This window comes from Artemia franciscana, chromosome 9 (assembly GCF_032884065.1).
Source record: "Artemia franciscana chromosome 9, ASM3288406v1, whole genome shotgun sequence".
Lineage (NCBI taxonomy): Eukaryota > Metazoa > Arthropoda > Branchiopoda > Anostraca > Artemiidae > Artemia > Artemia franciscana.
In genome coordinates, this window is record NC_088871.1 from 26,510,717 (window position 1) to 26,533,023 (window position 22,307).

The window sequence follows — 22,307 nt, forward strand, 5'->3', positions numbered from 1 at the left end:
ATAGCACATCCTAATATAGCTGTTGCTAAACTTCTGGAGAAACATACCCACGAAATTTCGAGGCACTCTTAGAACCAAATTTTTCAAATACAGTTTCCTTTTCATAGTTGTATAGTGATATTTTGCTTTTGTTTTTCTTTGTAGTGCTCTGTAGTTTTCTTTTTGTACAAAGGCGGGTTTTCAATAAATAATAATGATAGTTTGCTTAAGTAGATGACGTTTACATGCAACCAAGTACTTCTTATACGAAAATATTACTATATTATAATTCATTTATGAACCGATTTAGATCAATAATCAGTATTTGAAAATAAGATTTTTACTGTCACAGTTGTTTGTTTATATTGTAGTACTTATTCATGATTCTTTTTTACATTATTTAAAAGTTAAAAACCAACGTTTCCCCTCATGCTTTCCCTTCATTCCAAAAATGAAGAATTTTGATTTTGTGAAGACTTTCTCAGCATTACTCTTGTGTTTAAGAGCTGTGAGCTCGATTTCTGCAACAAATTATATATATGAGACCGATATTACTAGAATTAAAAATCTTCTTATCAGTTATATCCCTTGCAAAGATCTTAGTACACTTTATGGAGTATCTTCAGCTCTTCAGAAGTTGAATCTTTCACCAGAAGTAAGGTTCATTTTCTTTTGTCTAAAATCACCTGTGAAATTTTATTAGGATATAGAGTGAAGGCCCAGATCAGGGACCATTGAGGAGGAAATTTGTTTTAAAAACATTTTACTTCATAGGTTTATATGCAGAATGATATATTCTTGGTAAAATTCTAGTTAATTGACTTCTTGCTATCTCAGAAAGGGCTCAGGTTAGGAAAATGGAACTTTCAGGGATGAATCTACAGACTAAAGTATGTCTGAGGAAGGTATTAGAAGCAACTACCTCCACTCCTCCCTATAGAGGGCCCTGACCTTTGATGACCTTTAAAAATATGTGTGTTATAAAAGTGAAACCAGTAAAACTGGTGCAAACAGTATTACTGGCTTTCATATAAAGTGAATATATGACTCAATGCCTTCTTTAATGCTGTTTACAAATATAATAATCACTACTATTGCAAATTCAGATTTATGCACTTTTTGACCTCTTAAAAATTACCTATATATGGGGTCATTACAAATCTGTAATAGTCTAGAAACAAATTTGGGCTTTATATTTGCACATCATAGGGGGTGGGGTAAAGCATAGCATATATTTAATACATAAACTAACCATTGCTGTTTTTTTTTTTTTTTTTTTTTTTCTGTTGCACTGGTGATCTCTCTGCTCATCAAATTTATGTGCACAAATACACATAAAAAAAAGAAAAAAAAGCATTTAATATATGCTATGCTTTACCCCCACCCCCCTGATGTGCAAATATATAGCCCAAATTTGTTTCTAAACTATTACATATTTGTAAGGAGCATAAAAAAGGCAGCAAGTGGTATTTTTACTTTATATGAAAGCCAGTAATACTGTTTGCACCAGTTTTACCAGTTAAACCTTGCAAAAATAGATCTTCTGCTCAATTAAAGTAGCCTACAATAAAATTGTTTTCAGCTTCATAACTTTGCTCAATTCCATTTTATAAGGTTTTAAAGATATGTACATACATTTCCTAAGTTTTGAAAAAAAAACAACATTGATATGGCTCAAAATTCTACTCAAATAACAGGAATTGCATTTTCAGAACTAAAGGCAGAGAAAAAGCAACTAGTAACTGAAATATAAGGTAAAATGTTGTTTTGTCAAAATTTCAATTTTGACAAGGGCCCTCTAGAGGGAGAAGGAGTAGAGGTGGGTATTTTAAAATACCTTACTGGGACATACTTTAGCCTGTAGGCTAGACCTATCCCTGAAAGTTTCATTTTTCCTAGCCTAAACCCTTTTGGAGATAGAAAGAAGTCAATTAACTAGAATTTTACCATATTCTTTTATAGTTCAATAATTGTTTCTAGTGCAAATTCTGTTTTGAGCCATCAATGGGGTATCAAAATTTAAAATAGTCTATAGATGGTGAAACTATAAAGACATGTTTTTTTGTTTTTTAAACTGTTTAGTGAGAAAAAATTGTCATTTACAGGTAGATCAGGAATGGTAGGTTTATTATTATTTTGTAAAATTTTAGTTTGAGTCTAGACTAAAGTATGTTATGGGAAGGTATTTTGAAGCATTTACCTCTACTCCTTATCCCTCTATAGGGCACTGACCTTTAAAAGTATTGGTGCTATAAAAGTGAAACCTTGTAAAATTGATATTCTGCTTAAATGAAGTATGTCAATCCTGTTTTCAGCTTCACAACTTAGGTCAATCCCAAATTGTGAGCTTTCAAAAATATACAAAACATTCCTTAAATTCAAAAAAAGAAACCATTGATACAGCTTAAATTCTACTAAAAAAATAACAGGAATTGCATTTTCAGGATTAAAACCAGAGAAAAAGAAAGTGATAACTGAAAGTTAAGGGAAAATGTTATTTTGTCAAAATTTCAATAGGCTAGGTTTAGATCTGTCAAATAGGTCAATTACTAAGATTTAGAATTCAGAAAAGGGTTAATACAGAAGTTTCAAAATATCTTTCCAGAGTAGGCTATGTATTTGGCCCTGGATTTGTTTTTGAAGGTTTAATTTTCCTACCCTAATTTCCAAGATAGTAAAAAGTAGCTCAACTAAAATTTTGCCTTATTATTTACCTTAGTCTTAGTGGGTAAATGTTATTAGAAAACAAATTTGTAGATTTGTTTTAAAGAGGCTGAAACCTTTAACTTTTTTATTTTTTCTAGGCGTATTTATATTGGTATATTAATGTAAATGGAAATTAATAACATAGATTATACTTCCCTGTGAAGAAAACTCATCTTGTGTCCCTTTAACTTATAGTATAAGCCTAGAGAGGGACCTGTTGAGGAGTCATGTTAAGAAAACAATTTATGCTTCATAAAACACTGAATAGTTATAGCTAACACATTTTGTGTGCAGCCCTGCTATAATTTACCCTGACTACCCCTCCTAATGTGCAAATGAATAGCCAAAATGATATATTCCCAATGCATCCTGCCACCTGCCACTTGTTTTTCTGGTTCCTATTTTGTCACAGTTGATTCAATTTACAGGTACACAGGTTGAAACAAGACAGACACATTGGAAGAATAAATGCAAAATATGTAATTTTGTCTATATATTTGCACATTAGGGGGGTTGGTTGTAAGGTAAAGCAGATTGGTTGTAAAGTAAAGCAGGGCTGCATGCAAAATGTGTTAGCTATAATTATTTTGCATGTTATGAAGCATGAATCATTTTCTCAACATATTTCCTTCTCTGTGCTTATACCTAATATAATTATCTAGTTTACTATATAATTTAGATAGGATAAAAGTGAACACACCATTTGATGCCTTTTGGGGTTAATTGCATTTTCAGTGCTTAAAGGCACCCTTAAGGTATTCTACTGTTGTAACCACACAAAGAAGTTATCAACACTAGTAAAGTATTGAAATGTGGCTAAAATATACCATTAGTTTACAAATAAGGTGTTCAAAAGTAAGATACTCTAAAGATACTTATTATAACAATACAAATCATCATTTTAAAAGGCACTCAGTTTTATCCTGGTTTTGCTTGTTTCAGCAGTTCTAGATAAGCTAGGACAATGAAATTTGGCAGGTGTATCAGGGATCAGATCAGATTAAATTAGAAATAGTTGTTTCCCCATTCAACCATCTGGGGGAAGGGGAGAATGAGAGGATGGTTAATATGGAAAAAATAGAAAAAACAAGAGCTAAGAGGTCATATGGCACTTATGACAAGGCAAGAAGAGCTTAGAGCCAAGAGCTCATATGGTATGAGCTCTAACAAAATTCTAAGAATCAATAGATTGATTTAAAAGGAAAATTAGAGGCTTAATGCAAGGTGGGATTTAAAATAAGAGCTCTGAGTCATGATATCCTTCTAAATATCAAAATTCCTTAAGATCTGATCATACACTTGTAAGTTATGAATACCTAATTTTTTCTAATTTTTCCTCCTCCTTTAGCCCCCCAGATGGTCAAACCTGGGAAAACGACTTTATCAAGTCTATTTGTGCAGCTCCCTGACACGCCTACCAATTTTAATTGTCTTAGCATGTCCTGAAGCACCAAATTCTCCAAAGCACTGAACCCCTCCCCCCAACTCCCCCAAAGAGAGTGAATCCAATGTGGTTATGTCAATCATGTATCTATTACATTTGCTTATTCTATCCACCAAGCTTCATCGCAATTCCCCCTCCACCCCCCCTCAATGTCAACAGATCTGGTTAAGATTTGAAATAAGAGCTCTGAGACATGAATTCCTCCTAAATATCAAGTTTCATTAAGATCCGGTCACCTGTTCTGAAGTTAAAAATACCTCAATTTTTCTAATTTTTTCAAATTAACACCCCCCAGCTCCTCCAAAGAGAATGGATCTGTTCCAATTATGTCAATCATGTATCTAGAACTTTTGCTTATTCTCCCGATCAAGTTTCATCCCAATCTCTCCACTCTAAGCGTTTTCCAAGATTTCTGTTTCCCTCCTCCAGCCCCTTATGTCCCTGGATCTAATTCAAGTCAAAAATGGAGCATCTGAGACATAAGATCCTTCTATATATCAAGTTTCATTAACATCCAATCACCTATTCATAAGATAGAAATATCCCAATTTTCAAATTTTCCAAGAATTCTGGTTTCCCTAGAATTCTAGCTTTAAAGAGCTTAAAATAAGAGCTTTAAAGCACAAGATCATTCTAAATATCAAATTTCAAAAAGATCTGGTCACCCATTTAGAAGTTAAAAATACCTCATTTTTTAAAATTACCCCCCCCCCTAACTCCACCAAAGAGAGCAGATCTGGTCTGGTTATGTCAGTCACATATCTTAGACTTGTTTTTATTCTTCCCATCCTGATCTCCCTGCTTTAAGTATTTTCTAATATTTTGCCCCCCCCCCCAATGATGCTGGATCTGGTTGATATTTAAAATAAGAGATCTGAGTTATGAGGTCCTTCTAAATAAGAAGTTTTATAAAGATCCAATCACTCCTTCATAAGTTAAAAATACGTCATTTTTTCTAATTTTTCAGAATTAAACCCCCCCCCCCCCAATAGAGTGGATCCATTCCAATTATGTCAATCATGTATCTAAGACTTCTGCTTATTTTTCACACCATGTTTCATCCCCATTCATCCACTCTAAGCGTTTTCCATGATTTTAGGTTATCTCTACCCCCAAACTCCTCCCAGTGCTACCAGATCCAGTCAGGATTTAAAATAAGAGCTTTGAGACACAATATCCTTCTAAATATCAAATTTGGTTGAGATCCAATCACCTGTTCATAAGTTGAAATACCTCATTCTTTTCTAATTTTTCAGAATTAACTGCCCCAAGAGTGGATCTGTTCTGGTTATGTCAATAATGTATTTAGGACTTGTGCTTATTTTTCCCACCAAGTTTCATCCCAATCCCTCCACTCCTAAGTGTTTTCCAAGATTTTAGGTTCCCCCCTCCAACCCCCCCCCCCCCCAATGTCACCAGATCCGGTCAGGATTTAAAATAAGATCTCCGAGACACAATATCCTTCCAAATATCAAAGTTCAATAAGATCTGATCAACCATTTGTAAGTTAAAAATACTTCATTTTTTATTTCATCTATTAATTCAGAAAAAGTAGAAAAAAATGAGGTATTTTAAACTTGTGATTGGATCTTAATGAAATTTGATGTTTAGAAGCATCTTGTAACTCAGACCTCTTATTTTTAATCCTTGACCAGATCCTTTGTCATTGGGGGGGGGGGCAAAGTTGAAATCTTGGAAAACACTTAGAGTGGAGAGATCAGGATGAAACTTGGTGGGAAGAATAAGCACAAGTCCTAGATGCATGATTGACATAACCAGACTGGATCTGCTCTCTTTGGGGGAGTTGGAGGGGAGAACTAATCTGGTAATTTGGAAAAATTAGAAAAAATGAGGTGTTTTAACTTAAAAACTGGTGATTGGATCCTAATGAAATTTGATTATTAAAAGGACCTTATGTCTCAGGATCTGCTTGCATTGGGGGGGGGCTAGAGGAAGGAACCAGAAATCTTGGAAAATGCTTAGAGTGGGATATCATGGTGATGCTTGGTGGGAAGAATAAGCAGAAGTCCTAGATAAATGATTGGAATAACCAAACCAGATTGGCTCTCTTTGGGGGAGGGGGGTTAATTTGGAAAAATTAGAATAAATGAGGTATTTTTAACTTACAAACAGGTGCTAATGAAATTTATTATCTAGAAGGCTCTTGTGCTTCAGAGCTCCTATTTAAAATCTCGACCAGATCTGGGGACATTGGGGGAGTTGGAGGGGGAAACCAGAAATCCTGGAAAACATGAAAATTCAGGTATCTTTTCTTAAGAATGAATGATTGAAACTTAATGAAACTTCATATATAGAAATATCTCATGTCTGAGGTGCTCCATTTTCAATTTGAATTGGATCTGTGAACATAGGGAGTGGAGGGGGAAATAGAAATCTATGAAATGGGAAATCTTGAAAAATGCTTATAGTGGAGATTGGGATGAAACTTAATGGGAAGAATAAGCACAAGCTCTAGATATATTATTGACATAACTGGACCAGATATGCTCTCTTTTTGGGATTTGAGGAGGATTTCCAGTGCTTTGGCAAGTTTGGTGCTTCTAGACATGCTACGACAATGAAAATTGGTAGGTGTCTCATGGACCTGAGCAAATTGACTTGATAACAGGCATTTCCCTGATTCAACCATCTGGGGGGCTGGAGGGAGAGAAAAATTGAAAAAATGAGGTGTTTTTAATTTACAAATGTGTGATTGGAACTTAAAGAAATTTGATATTTAGACGTACCTCATATCTCAGAGCTCCTATTTTAAATCCTGACCATATGTGGTGATATTGGGGGGAGCTGGAGGGAGAGACAGCAAATCGTGGAAAATGCTTAGAGTAGAGAGATCAGGACAAAACTTGGTGGGAAGAATAAGCACAGAAGTTCTAGATACGTGATTTACATAACCGGACCGAATCTGGTCTCTTTGGGGGAGTTGAGGGGGGGGGGTGTTAATTCAAAAAAATTAGGTATTTTTAACTTACAAATGTGTGACTGGATCTCAGTGAAATTTGAAATTTATAAGGAATTCATGTCTCAGAGCTCTCATTTTAAACCCCAACTAGATCTGGTTAGATTGGGGGAGTTGGATTGGGAAACTGGAAATCTTGGAAATTGCTCAGAGTGGAGAGATTGGGAAGGAAACTTGGTGGGTGGGATAAGTATATATTGTAGATACTTGATTGATGTAACCAGACTGGATCCACTCTCTTTGGGGGAGCCAGGGAGGGGGTCCAGTGCTTTGGCGACTTTGGTGCTTCTGGACATGCTTGGACAATAAAAATTGGTAGGCATGTCAGGGACCTGCACAAATTGACTTGATAAAGTCGTTTTCCATGGTTCAACCATCTGAGGGGCTAAAGGGAGAAAAAAAATAGGTATTTTTAATTTACAAATGGGTGATCAGATCTTAATGATTTTTTTATGTTTAGAAGGACCTCATGTCTCAGAGCTCTAATTTTAAATCCTGACTGGTATTAAGCCTCTGATTTTCCTTTTAAATCAATCTATTGATTCTTAGAATTTTGCTAGAGCTCATACCATATGAGCTCTTGGCTCTTCTGACCTTGTCACAAGTGCCATATGACCTCTTAGCTCTTGTTTTGCTGTCAACTAACAATATTACTGGATTTCGCAATGAAAAACTTTGCTGTCACTTTACAATAGTATTGAATTTCTTGGGGACTGTCTGAATTTGAGGCCTTATGGAGTTTACTTTTTAATCCTTAGCAATAGAAAAAGCTTTATTTTTCATTGCCAAAAATGCTGATTATTTTACTTCAAACCAAGTGCTAGATTACCTGGGTATTTCTAGTAATTTATGTGTTGAAATACCTAAAAACTTACCCAATAGTATCCCACTACTTTACCTCATAAACAATAGTATTAGCTATGTTGACATACCCCTCATAAGAAATATTTTGCATATCTTCAACAAGTCTAAAATTTCCCTTTAAACTTATTGGAAACAATGACTTAGGAAATTTTTCTGATCAGAAAATTATATTAGTTAGAAAATACGCTCTACAAATAAAATACGTTCTCTTGGATTCTTTATTTCATGCTGTTGCTGAATATCAAGACTGCTTTCCTGACAATCTACTCCCCTGCTGAAATTGTTCCTATAGCCCTAGTAAAATATTCTCCTATTTAATTGAACCCCATGATACATCATAAGTTCTTTGTTCAAATAGGTTTTTGCAGCTTAGTCTCAATCTTATTGCAGTTTTTTGGGGTAGCTTTTTGTCTCCTTACAGTACACTCGAATGTAGACCAAGTATTATTTGTAAGGATCTAAAAAAAATGATAAATACTAAAAATATTACTACCAACAGCTCATGTCAGCACCAAGCTGTCTGAAACCTATGCAGCTGTAGATGCTCTTCAATTTCCCTTAAATCCTTTTTACAACCTCCTGCTTCCCCAGTTGGGAACATACTGTTTAGTGTTTGATCCTTGATGGATGCCCAAAAAGGACAATCTTTGGATATATGTGTCATGTGCAAATTAAGTCCCAGTTATCATAACATTTTTCTCATTATAGCCTTAGAAAGTGGTACAGAATCATATTTTTGTTTTAGACAGATTGTTGTCTGGCATGCCAAATGGGCTGTGGATCTTTGGAAAACATAAAATAAATCACTCTTTTCTTCTTAAGCACTTACAACCTTACTGTTTATCAAGTTATCAAGTTACTGTCTGTGTTTTCAAGCTAATATCTCTACTCAATTCTTGTTTCTAGCATTGAAAAGATTACCTGGATGCTAAGTGTATATCTGTCAATGTTTTGTTAAAAAAGAACCTTAGTTATGGGTTTTTTATGGATTCTACTTTTTAAATTGTAATTCCTGTTTTCTCAGTAGCCTAGTATTCTAAGCCTTATTTTCTATCCTAAATTTAAGAAGTTGGTTTACAAATCTTAAAACTTTATAGTCTATATCAGGATTGAGTGAATGTAAGAGCCTCAAAAATTTACCTGTGCCTCATTTGACCAGTAGATTCATTTGTCAAGGTTTCACTTTAATAACACAGAGATTATAAAAGATACCATAGTTCAGTGTCCTTTGAAAGAAGAAGGAGAAGAGGTAGTTGCTCCAGGACAATTTGGTTGGGGATCATTGAAGTATTCGATCCTCTCCTGGGAGGCTTTTTCTTTTAACCCTATCAATTTCTAAGATAGGAAAATGCCTCTAAACTGCGATTTTTGCCAGAAATGTAAAAAAAAAATATTATGATAGGTAAAGTTGTAGCATACTAGTGGTACTACCATGCAAAAAGTGGGGTAGCATAGTAGCAATGCTACTTGGCAATTTTCATGGCCTAGTGAAATTTGTTGGTAGATTTTGTCAGAAAATACCAGTTTTACATATAAAAATACTTTTGCTGAAAGAAAAGCTGTCAAAACACTGATTGTGCTGCTAAACTGTTGACAGTTTTTGGAATTCTGCTATTGGCAGCTTTAAGACTTTCCATATTGAGTGGGTAAGTTATTAGGTATTTAGAAAATGAATTTTTAGAAATATCTAGGAAATCTAGCACTTGGTTTGAAGTAAAAGTGTAAGCATATTTTATAATAAAAGACAAAGCTTTGTTTATTGCTAGAGATTAAAAAGTCAACTTTGTGAATACTCAAATTCCGATAGTTCCCATCAAATTCAACTACAGCAAAGTATCTCGTTGCAAAATTCAGCACAATTGTTAGTTGATGGCAAAGTTTTGATAGCAAAAAAAGCCTTAAATTGAAATGAAAGAAAAAGTGTCCATATTTTAGTGACCTATTAAGTTATGATTCTTTGAAGTCTCTTTCTTTTCAACAACTTATTCATAAACTGATGGTATATATTTAGCTATTTTTCAATACCTTTACCAGTGTTGATAAATTTCTTTGTGTGGTCACAACAATAAAATACCCTTGGGGTTCCATTAAGGGCTGAAGATGCAATTAGCCCCAGAAGCAATTATTGAATTATGAAAGAGTATAAAAAAGACATCAAGTGACTTTTTCACTTCCATCCCAGTTAAATTAAATTGTAAACCAGATAATTATCAATTTCCTATAATCTTGATTAAGTGTGGTTCATAATTTATAAGATCTCTGTAAATTAAGAGTAAGCTTAGACAAATTATATCAATCCAGGTCCACAAAAATTCAAACCACCAAATCTGAAATGTAATAAAGAGAAGATCCTGCCTTAAGTAAATCAGAAAAATATATCCGAGTTCTAAACAAAGGAAGATAAATACAATATATAGATGACTGTCAATATATACCATGTTTTCTTTTTAAATATCAATGAGTCATGTTGAGTCAAACTCTAGCAACAAGGCTTGTACACCCTTCAGTCTTATCAAACATAGTCACAATAAGTATGAAATAAGATTTGTTAGAGAGTAAAGAGATGGAATGACAATTCTTGGCTAAGGACATGAAAGAGATCTTAAAAGTGTTGTATTTAGACCTAGACAGATATATAAAAGATCTTTAAAGATAAGAAATTTATTCCTCTGCAGTGCTTCCACTATATCATTAGTATGCAACAAAGAGTCAAGGGAACCGCTGAGAGCAAGACATTGAACTAAGAAAAAAAAATGGAAATTCAGGGAGGGGAAAGCCCCCTGCCTCCCTCCCCCAAGTAAATATGTCATTGCTTGTTATCCTACTGGAAAGGGAAAGAGCTCTTATGAAGTACATTTATTGACAATCTTACATTCCGTAAGATTCTAGTAGTTATTTTAATTATCAATCTAATTTGTTTGCCTTTTCTAGGCTTACCTAGAGCAATCCTGCAATTTGTTGGAATATGAAGCATTGAATAATGTTAAAACCGAAGATATTTTTTATATTGCCAAATCTGCTACTGTTCTACCGAAATGTGGGGTTGTAGCTGACAATCGAATTAAAGAGGTAGGTAATACATTTGTTAAAAAAATGTTTTGCATACTTTTATCAAGCAGGACTCACAATTAGTCCCTAAAGTCCTTTTTTGGGCTGAAGTCCCTTCCAAGTCCCTCTTTATGCTTAAAGTACCTTAACTTTCCCAGAAGTCCCTAAAATCCCCTCATTGGGAGCTTGGTATATTTGAAAACTGAAGCAGAATATATTTGAAAGATCCACTTTAGATACTGTAGTTTTTGCAGAAATCTGGTTGTACTTGTCTCTTGGTTATGCTGTTGCAGTTCAAAAAGAAGTAACCAAATAGTGGGAACTTTGCCTGTGGCCAAAGTGCTAAGTGTTGTAAATATTGGCAGCTAATAATAGCACAAAATTGGCCTTTGTGGTGACTGGGATAAATGGTTCATATTGTCTTACCATCCACAGATAGAGGCATTAGGCATTAGCCTATAGGGTGGGTAGGATGAATTGGTTATATCTTGGTAACATACAAGGATAGATAGTTTATTGTAGCTTCATAAAATGAACCATACCAGTATGAATTTGTTCAAGGACTTGTTCTAATAGTATCAACTATATATTCTTTCCCTCTATTTCTTAGTTAATAAACTTATAGCAGGTTTGAATGAGAAGAGGAGGGTACCATGAGTGGGATATTCAATTAGCAAAAATCTTATACTCAGTGTTTGTCCTGCTGTGTTTAAACCTACTTGTCTTTCAAGTCTTGCAAGTTTATTTAGGAAAGACAATTGGCAATTGCAAATTTGTTGTTCCTGGGTAACTAAAGGAGACCTGAGTGACAGAAAGATAAACGAATGGTTCAGGATTGGTGATGACAAATGTTCTTTTTACGACAAAATAACGAGGAAAAACCATAGCTGTCATCAAAGCTTTTACATCTTGAATCAGCATACTTTGTTGGACAAGCACAAGAGTCAGGTTGTACTCCATTTCGATATGTTACAGTTAAGATTCTGTGGATCTGCTAGGCAACAGTCCCAATCAGAAGAGCCATCATTTATCAATTGAAGTAAAACTCTCCAAGATATTTTGGAACAAAGATAATGTGTAAATCATCAGGGTACTCAAATTCTTGCAAGCTTTGATGTCTAGACCTCTGTGTGAAAGAATCATTGATGTCTTTGAAGCCATGTTTCCCTGCTAAGCTACTGCATGGTATGTTGATGAATGTGAAGAGAGCTATGTAGTTGATAACTGATGCACTTCACCCAGACTGTAAACAGAACCTTATGAAGGATATGGGCAAAGCTCACTTTGTTCTTGAATATGCTTCAACTGCAAATATTGAAGGAAAAAAAGAGCTACAGATTGTTGAGATCAAGTTGTGAGCTGCCATCTGATAACTTATCATGGGACAAGCAACTGGTGAGGACATAGTAAAAAAGATGATGTCATGCATCATGAGCAAGAATGTACCTCTTGAAACACTAATACTGATGGGCAGTAATGGGCCTAATGCCAATAAGTATGGTTGTAAGTGAACACATTGAAGAAGAAAAAATGTTTAAAAGAGCTTGCAAACTTTGGAAAGTTTAACATCCATGTGGTGCACACCTCATTTATGAGAGGGCTCCAGGAATATGGAGAGGAGTCATCCAACTTTATTGTCATCTTAAGGCATTTTTTTTCTTAACTGGCATCCAAGATGCGTGAATTTTCAAGAATGCCAGAAAAAGAAAGGTGTCCCATACAATAGTTTCATTCAGCACCTCTCAACTATATGGCTGACGTTGGGTCCTTCTGTTTGCTGAACAATTGATCATTGGCTAGCGCTATTAAAGTATTTTTTGCATTGTATGCCATTAAAGAAACATTTGAAGAATGCTGTGACATCAGCAAAGTACCTCAAGATTGTAATCTACCTAAAAAGGAAATATATGCTTGCAGAACTCAAATTCGTGTTCATAGTATGAGCTTTTTATGAGATTCAGAGAAACATTTCAGATGAACAAACCCCATGTGTATGCTATTCATGATGATCTGAAAAACTTCTCACTGTTTTGGCAAGACTTCTAAAACCTGACATTCTCATTTCTGCTGATGAAATTTCTACCAATTTGCTTAAGAACTTGGACAACTGTTTGCAAGACACTATTGTAGGTGATCAGGTTGGACCTGCATTATATGCTCAAGAACTCATCTTGGCCTAAAGAAAAGGGTTCTGTCAAAGGGCGCAAAGTTGTTTCAAGGCAGCTGCCAAATACTTGATCAAGAAGTACCCCATCTCATCTAATAATCATCTCAAAGCGCTTAGGTGCCTAGTTTTCTTGGAAAGGGAAAGAGCTAGAAATCTATCAGATATATTTACGCTTGCTTGAGACATCCCAGTGTGAGTAAGTGTTGACAATGTTAGAAGTGAGCAGATATTACTGCAAGCTGAAAACTCAGTAGAACCAATGCCATCACATGTCGACTATTACTGGCATCAAATACTCTCTGCTATAAATGCTTTTGTTGAAGCTTGTAAAAGCAGTGTTGACATAATAAAAAAGTATCGTCAAAAAGAGTTCTGAATGTAAAGGTGTGTTAGATGGACAAATTGAAAGGTTTTCTATTTTCAAAGAGTTGCTGACGTAGACTAGGTTGGTTTAGTCAAAATACTAAGACAATATGGAGACCAAGGTAAAAGAGCTAGCTTCTAAGCGAAACTTCTTAGACCAAAAGAAAGAAAGGGAGCTGAACTTAGCTGACACCTTTAGCAAAAATAACTGCTACATAGACTTGAGTAATTATTACAAAAAAGGGGTCTTCTGAAAAACAAAAACGAGCGGTTATTGATGCCCTCTCGAAAAAAGGCCACTGATTGCTTACACTGAATGGGGGCTTCAAAGGATCCTGTGGACATCACCTTGGCCAATTCCCTGCTTCAGAGTGCCATGAAAATGCAAGAAGATGAAAAAGCAAAATAGAGAAAAAGAGCAGGCTGAAAAACATACCAAATAGGAATTCAGGCTTGATAAGTAATTTAACCAATTTCTCAAAGAAGTGAATGTTAGCTTGCAAGGTGAAGCCTTATGGATTGTTTTACTTGTTTCTAGTCATGAACTTGCTTTTCTTTTTGTTTTAAATAAACATAACTGAAATTTTAAGCAAAAAGAAATGGAACAACAAAGGCAACTACCCTGTCTCCATGGAAATTGAGTTCCTTCCAAGGCTCATGAATACTCTAAAAGTTCATTCTATATGGTTCCACATACAAAAGAAGCATGCTTGGCTCATGGTCTCGAATTTGACAATAAACAGTGATTCTGAGTTGCAGTGGTAATCAGGAACCTAGTAAGAGATGATCAGACCCCATAGTAAAAATTAATTTAGTCCATAGCTCCTAAAACTAGAGTCAGATAAAAAAAAAGAAAGAAATGCACTATTAGAACCGCCTTGTCCAATACCCCTCTATAGGCAACTAAATGTCCCTTGGCTTGAATAACGAGGAAAATTCATTAAGTTGAAAAACAAGAAAAGTGGCTCAAAAAACGATACTCTACATTAACGGCATCTTTTTTTCCGTTTTTTTTTCTCTGCAGCTTGCAGGGCACTGGAAAATCCTAATTAACAAAATAACTTTAAAAAGAAAAGTAGTGATACCTAAAAAATTTTTAGAATGACACACAGCCACTACTCCTTTCTTCCTTTAATGGTTTATGTTGAACAGTGACCCCCTCAACACGAAGGTGTCATTAATTTTCTAAGAGATGCAGGTCCTAATTACGTAATTGGAGTTAAGAGTTTCGTAATCTTGCATGACTTTGCTTCAGTATTGAAAAAGACTTCACTGTGTTAACATCAAGGATATTATTGTATTGTATCGGATTAACGACGCTTCTTGACTACTAAGGACCCTGCGTCTGCCCTGCAGTGCATTCCTGCAGCATGATTCGATCTCTGGGTCCCGTATTACCAAGCTAAGGTCAAACCCACTGCGCCACTGCAGGACTCAAGGATATTATTCTCTAGTAGTGGATGCTTTTACTCTATTGGATATTGATGGTACTAACAATTGCGAAATGAAACATTGAGTGCCTAATGCTACAGTAGAAATTACACGGAGTTGCCAGTTAACCCCTGAATGGGACGAGATGTTTGCGCGATGTTATATTATTAATCAAATTCAAGTCAGAAGAACAGTCTTGCTTCGTAGCAGAGGTGAATATAATGCATATACAAAGATTACAAGGCGGATTAAATGCATTAGTGAAACATATTGAATACAACAATCTGAACCAATCTATATAAAAGAGTAAGTTTGCTACTAGTGAGATTCAGTGCTAGTCTATAGTCGGTGGTGTGAGTGTCTGAATTTGAGAAAGATAAAATCATGCGGAATCTAACGACTTTGGAAAAAATGTTTGATTCTACATGATGATTGAGATGTCTCTTCAAAGGAAAATATTTTCCCAAAGAATGCTGAACTGTATAATGGGAAATGAGTCTCAGTTGCATGAAACTTTTACCTTGTGGCCTGGAATTATTTACTGAATTTATAGACATACTAATAGAAACAAAACAAAATGATTTTGTGTTTTTTTAACCACTACCTAAACGGCATTTTGCAAGACAACAAGAAATAAGTCGACATTGTAAAAATTATGTCTAAAGAGGTTTAATCGATTTGATGCGTAACGCAACTCGATTGCTCCTCTTTCTGTAAGTCATTCATTTTCCCCAGTCAGTTTCTTTTTGGAAGTGAGACATTCAGCATCAAAAAATGTATTATGCATGTCCATTATGCTTCTGTACAGTGGGCAGCTGGTCATCTTGTGACGATTGTACTTATGTTGACGAGTATATGAAAAGCTTAGATTATGTAGTCCATATAAATTGCTTAGAGAATACGGAGTGCAATTTAAAGTCTAATTCCTTTCTCGAAGAGATGTTTGAATTTCACATTGGAGGTTTCCTATGCTCTAATTGTCGCTATGATAAATGTGATCAATGGGAAAATACACCCTGACATATTTGGAAAAAAAACCTATGCGTGAGTTTAGTTTACTTTTAACAGACTGGTATTGTCGTTGTTTTGAATTGCTTTGGGAAGAAGAACGTGGTCTACGCGTCAATTGATGGAATGATAAAGGTCTGGTTTTTACGACATCTATGCCAATTTACTGGCTACTATGATAGTAAACGTACTAACTTTTTATTTGGCTGTTACAGAAAGTGATTCTTCACATGAGAATTTTGTGTTTGACATTGCTTCAAATAAGTAAATTGAAACACGTGAATTCTATAATATGACTCAGAATAGTACTATTGACATTACAATTCGAATCTGAGACCCCTCGCACCCTAAGCAAGAATCATACCCCTAGACGACAAGCCATTCATTTATTTTATCGGAAAATAAAATTCTTCTCGAATATTTAGTTCGTTTGCTTCCTCCCTCCCTCCCAGTTGGTCGAATTGCGGAAGAGACTATTTCTAATTTAACCTAATCTGGTCCCTGATACGCCTGCCGAATTTCATCGTCCTAGCTTATGTAGAAATGCCCTAACTAGCAAATCCCCCCAACTCCCCCAAAGAGAGCTGACCTGGTCCAGTTATGTCAATAACGTATCTAAGACGTGTGCTTATTCTTCCCACAAAGATTCATCCCGGTTTCTACACTTTAAGTGTTTTCCAAGATTTCCGGTTTCCTCCTCCAACTATCCCCAATGTACCTCATTTTTTCTAATTTTTTCGATTTATCGATTTAGCCCCCCCCCCCCCACCAACTCCCCAAGGAGAGTGGATCCGGCCTGTTTATGTCTATAGCGTATCTAATACTTGTAATTTTTCTTCCCACCAAGATTCATCTCGATCTGTCCACTCTAAGCGTTTTCCAAGATTTCAGGTCCCCCTCCCAACTTCCCCCAATGATACTGGATCCGGTCGGGATTTTAAATAATAGGTCTGAGTTACGAAGTCCCTCTAAATATGAAATTTCATTAAGATCCGATCACTCGTTCGTAAGTTAAATATACCTCATTTTTTCTAGTCGTTTCGAATTACCATTCCCCAAAACTCCCCAAAGAGAGTGCATCTGTTCCGGTTATATCAATCACGTATCTAGGACTTATGCTTATTTTCCCCACCAAGTTTCATCCTGGTCCTAATCCCAAGCGTTTTCCAAGATTTCAGGTTACCTCCTCCAACTCCTCCCAGTGTCCCCAGATCCAGTCGAGATTTAAAATAAAAGCTCTGAGGCACGGTATCCTTCCAAATATCCGATTTCATTAAGATCCGATCACCGTTTCTTATGTTAAAAATACCTCATTTTTTCTAATTTTTCTTAATTAAGCGAACCCCCACTCCCCCTTCCAGATGGTCGATTCGTGGAAACGACTAATTCTAATTTAATATGGTCTGATCCCTGATGCACCTTTCAAATTTAATCGTCCTAGTTTATCTGGAAGTGCCCAAACTATCAAAACCGGGAGCGACAGACTGACAGAAATTGCGATTGTTATATGTCACTTGGTAAATACCAAGTACCATAAAAATGAAGTTACATTATATTGTAGAAAATTTGACCCTGACTTCGCATGTCAAGATGAATAGAAGTTGAATCCTGACGTCCTGCTGCCACTTATATCGTTTCTGACGATTACCTGTATTTGGAGGAAGAAATTTAAAGAACACAGAGTTTTGTACATACAAGTTTTACTAATCAATAAATCCACAAACATTCTAAAAGCATTTAACTTTTAGGGCACTAAAATTTATATTATACAGGTAGGAATGAGTATTTTCAACTAGAAAGTCATTCAATCGAGGATCGTCACCATAAATGCCAAGAAATTCACCATAAGTATAACCGCAACATCGAAAAAAATATCTAAAAATATATAGTGCGTGAAAACGACAGCTTTTAGTTGATAAATCTTGTACTCGCTTCCGATTTTGAATAATAGGTTTTTCACTTTGCCCAAGAAAGTTTTTAGTATGAATCGCGTAGAATGTATACTGCTGGCCAAGAGAATAAAAAAAATATTCTTCACTGTTTGAAAAATGCATAGTCAATGTCTCGTCTTTACAGTTAATTGGCTACTATTAACAAATGATAAGGGTATTGTTAAAACTTTGAATGTGATCGAGGAAATCCGAAGTTTTGCAATAGCATCTGTGTTTGGGCATGTAAGGATCCCAATTGAAGACATTGATTATTTGATTTGTATTCGTGGTGCCAAGTCTGATAGAACACTGCCATCAGGGATACGTTCCCAATAGGTTTCAAATTGATTTAGCGAGATTAGTGGAATACTCTCCTCCAATGGTTCGGCCAAGGTACCCTCTTAACGTACTGTACCTGATCGGACAATAGTCGTACCTTGAGTACCGCACAAATCCAGTACAATGATACCATGAGTTTTTGCAAACATTTCTTTGGTTATACCATTTTCAAATAATTTTGAATCTCGATCTAGGGATTGCATTGTCAATTCATATAGGGTCCTGTCGTATTTATCAAAGGATGAATTGTACAGTAGAATTGTATTTACTTTACATATCAGAGATGAAAGTTAGGGTCCTATCGCATTTATCAAAGAATGAATTGTACAGTGGAATTCTATTTACTTTACATACCAGAGATGAAAGTTCAAACATTTCAAATTTATGTGGAGAATTCGTCTATGATCCAAAGGTACTAGAACTTTTTACAAAAGCCAAAGCAAGCTGAAAGAATTTCACCATTGATAAATGACGAATCAGTGTAGGTACGTGTATCAGTAGCAATATGTCGTTGATTCATGATTGCATCAGGAACGAGCAATTTGATATAATTTCCATTAGCTCTTACTTGTTAAATTGCCAAAGCAACAGAACTCATGTTGCTGTTGCTGTTGCCGTACATAAAGTATTGCCGAGTTGAAAGAGACTGTCACATCAGGTGCAGTGCCAACTACTTTTCGCAAAATAAAATTAGACCGAGCAAGTTGTACCTTTGTATTAATCTTCACATTGGGGGGAACCATTGAGGTATATTAAATTTCTCATGGTTTATTTTTTCAACCAAGCGTAAATACTTCGTTGTCGCATCTCTTACGTATATTGCTAGTGTCAGTGTCTGTTTTTTTATTCATATCCAATAGCCATACCTCTCAATTTCTTATAGGAAATGGGAGTCATAAACATGAATTGTGTATAACTTGCATAATTTTAAAGAATATTGCTTGTGCTCCCCAATGTTCCATTTATGTAGACACTGATTTATCTAAACAAACTGTTCAGCACACAATTTTCATAGGATAAGCCCTCAACTGCATTCGGTATTTCAATATTAGATTTGTCGACAATGACTTGTAAATCTATATATATGGAAGTCAAATCTATAAAATCTTCACTGGAATAAATTTGAAAATCTACGTATCCAGAGAGCGAGTTTTGCGGATAAAATTGCTCATAGTAACCATGTTTTACACTCACATCAAAACTTTTCGTATTGAAAAGGTTTAGAGATGAGTTGACTGAAGGATGAGACTCTTTACATGGAAGATATGCCATTTTTAGGAAAATAAATCCTTTTTCGATTTATCAATTTTTAGTTTTGGTTTTTTCTTTGACAAGAGCTATGTTTGACGCTTCTGGCCTGAATTGAGACTGATGAATGATGTGGTATTTCTTGCTCTTTTTAAACCCTTTTGGCTTTGTCGGATTTCAATCGCTCATAGAGGGATCGCGCGCCAGACCTGAGATTTTGTGAAGCACCTTCTTTAAAATCTTTCCCAGAGCCCAAATCATGTAGTGTAGAGGACACAAAATCTACGGCAACCGGTGAATTTTTAGCTAGGGGCAATGCACAGTCAAACCAATCGTTGGGACTGTAACTCTACATTGACGAACAACCCCTGTAATAGTCCATTCCATGAACCAATTGTCGTAAGAGTAGCAACGTAAAAATCAATATCAGGACCAACAAAAGTATTTTTTCTATTAGCCATCTCACTGAATAGGTTGAAAAGGACATGTAATCACAGCCAAACCTTTTTTATTAATAGAGGATTGCCCAATTTGCTTCTTAATGTTAACTGACAGAGCTCAAAATACGAAGCTATGAGTGGTTTTTCTAGTAAGAACACACAGGAGGGGGACTTTGGTATTACCTACTTTCGTTGTCTAAAAAAGGATGAGTAAAGAAATATAAAATTGTCTGATGAGAAGCCGGGGGAAGGTACTCTGCAAAAATAACCTGTTCCATACCACTGATGCTTCCAGCACTTTAACCCTCGATTTTATACCGTTTAAAACCAAGAAAATCTCTCAGATGATCATTGAGATGAATCATTTTATTCTTGACGGGAGAGCTAATGTTAATTCTCCTGTGTTCCATTGAATAGTTGAATGAGGAGGCATCATTTTTACGAGCAGCGATTTTCCTATTCATAGAACGACACAAATTGATCATACTACCATATTCCTTGTATTTTAAGGTGAGATGTGGATATATATATATCAGAGTCAAGTCTGATGATGCAACACAGAGTCAAGTCAGAGGATGCAACACACACTTATCTGTTGAGGAGATAGTATAATACATATATCTTTTGAAATGTTACTTTCCTGGAGTATGGTGCCATATTGTACCGACTTCGCAGCCTGATTCCCCATGGTTCGGCTTTTACTATTCCAATATAGCAAAGAACCAACCCCATTTGCAACTAACGTTATCATGTAGTTTTACTATGACGGCATTTATGGATATACTTTTATGATGTCATTTATCATCTTTATGCGAAGATGCAGTTTCTGTCAAAAAATGGATTTTAGTTTAAAATGATGTTTTGGCCCTTAGACATAGCAATTTACTTCAAAATGGGTTCTTGAAAAATTTTCCATAATGTTCCACTGATCTGCTAGTAGTGGAAAAAATAAAATGAAAAGCTGCTCAAGAAAAAAAAGCGATTTTCATTATTGTTCAAGTACGGGGACTGATTTTCCCGAACATGGTTTTCAGTCACAGTAATTTGCTTGGTTGCATCTTCCACTGCAACCTAGTAACCTCTTCTTTCTTCCTTGGCTACCTCTGTGACTTCAAATGTGTCATTTTCAAACACCAGTTTATGAATAGGTTCAAGTCTGGCGCATGTTCCAACAAGTGAGGTTGCACTAAGTGACGAAACAAAACCTAAGTGGAACAAAAATTATTATGAGTGTGATATTTTTGTCCCACTGAAATCTCTTAGAAAGTAGAGCGTTATTTGTACTTCGCTGAATGCTAAATACATTACAGAAGGTCAAAATTTTGAGATTGGAACTATTTTATTGAAAGTTCACTTTAAACAAAATAGTATACTTAAAAATGGCTTTTTTTGACGAAATTACTTTCTATAAATATGCAAAGATTATAAAAAAAGTAAAAGGATAAAAATTTACGAAATGCTATACTAGTAATATTTTAGAAACATACTAAAATATCGAACAAAACTTTTCTGACGGCTTGAACAGACCTTTTTTCTTTTTTATTACATGATTTAATAAACAAAATAGCTGAAAGTCTTTCGTATTCAGGAAAGTGCAAGGACACTCTAGCTCTTAGAAAAATGTTACGAGACTCCAAAACCGCTCACATATGGTTTCTGTTCATTTTGATCTAATTTAGTTGGCTTAATTTTTAATCATCATGCATGATAGAGACTTTGATTACCGAGAACGACAGTCCCTCTTGGTGTCTATTTTAACAGATAGTCTCAGAGATGACTCTGAATTCTAAAAACAAAATGAAAAATTAACATGATATTCGACTTGGGAGTTTCTTGGACTTCGTGTTAGTTAACAGGGGCTAATAAAAAATTTATAGATGATGTTCAAATCATGGCAGCATTTCTGATGTTTGTGATTGTTAATAGTAAAAAAAAAATAAATAAAAGAACAGGCACTCCTTGAATTAAAAATGCAAAGGGTCAGTATGGGCGTGTGTGTTTTAGTCAATATTGTGTGAAGATGCATTAAGGAAACAATTCAGCCCCAATAAATGAGTTATTGTCTCTGTGCCATCTAGTTGACAAGATCAAACAGCAAGTGCATTTAGAATGTGAATGTCGCTTGCTAAATTCCAGAAATGTTTCTTATACCCATACACCATTTAGATAGGTTCCATTGTTAAACATATAGTTTTAAAGTAAATTAAACAGTCCCTAATAGCAAGTTTTCAGTAATAGTTAGGAACGGTGTATCAGTTAGCTTGTATGGATTCCGCTTCTTCCGAAGCAATGTTATATTATATTTGAAATTTATCACTTAGCAATGTAGCTGACAAAACCGATTGTAAGGAGACAATATGAA

At 35.3% G+C, this 22,307-nt stretch overlaps 1 protein-coding gene across 1 annotated transcript in view; it reads left to right on the forward strand.

The window, feature by feature from the left end:
* Positions 1-377: 377 nt before the first annotated feature.
* Positions 378-22,307, forward strand: part of LOC136031208 (dolichyl-diphosphooligosaccharide--protein glycosyltransferase subunit 2-like) — a 57,979-nt gene continuing 36,049 nt past the window's right edge. The window contains exons 1-2 of the mRNA XM_065710576.1: positions 378-634; positions 10,902-11,039. Coding sequence (XP_065566648.1) covers positions 431-634; positions 10,902-11,039 — 342 coding nt within the window. The 5' untranslated portion in view covers positions 378-430. The remainder of the gene's footprint in view (positions 635-10,901; positions 11,040-22,307) is intronic.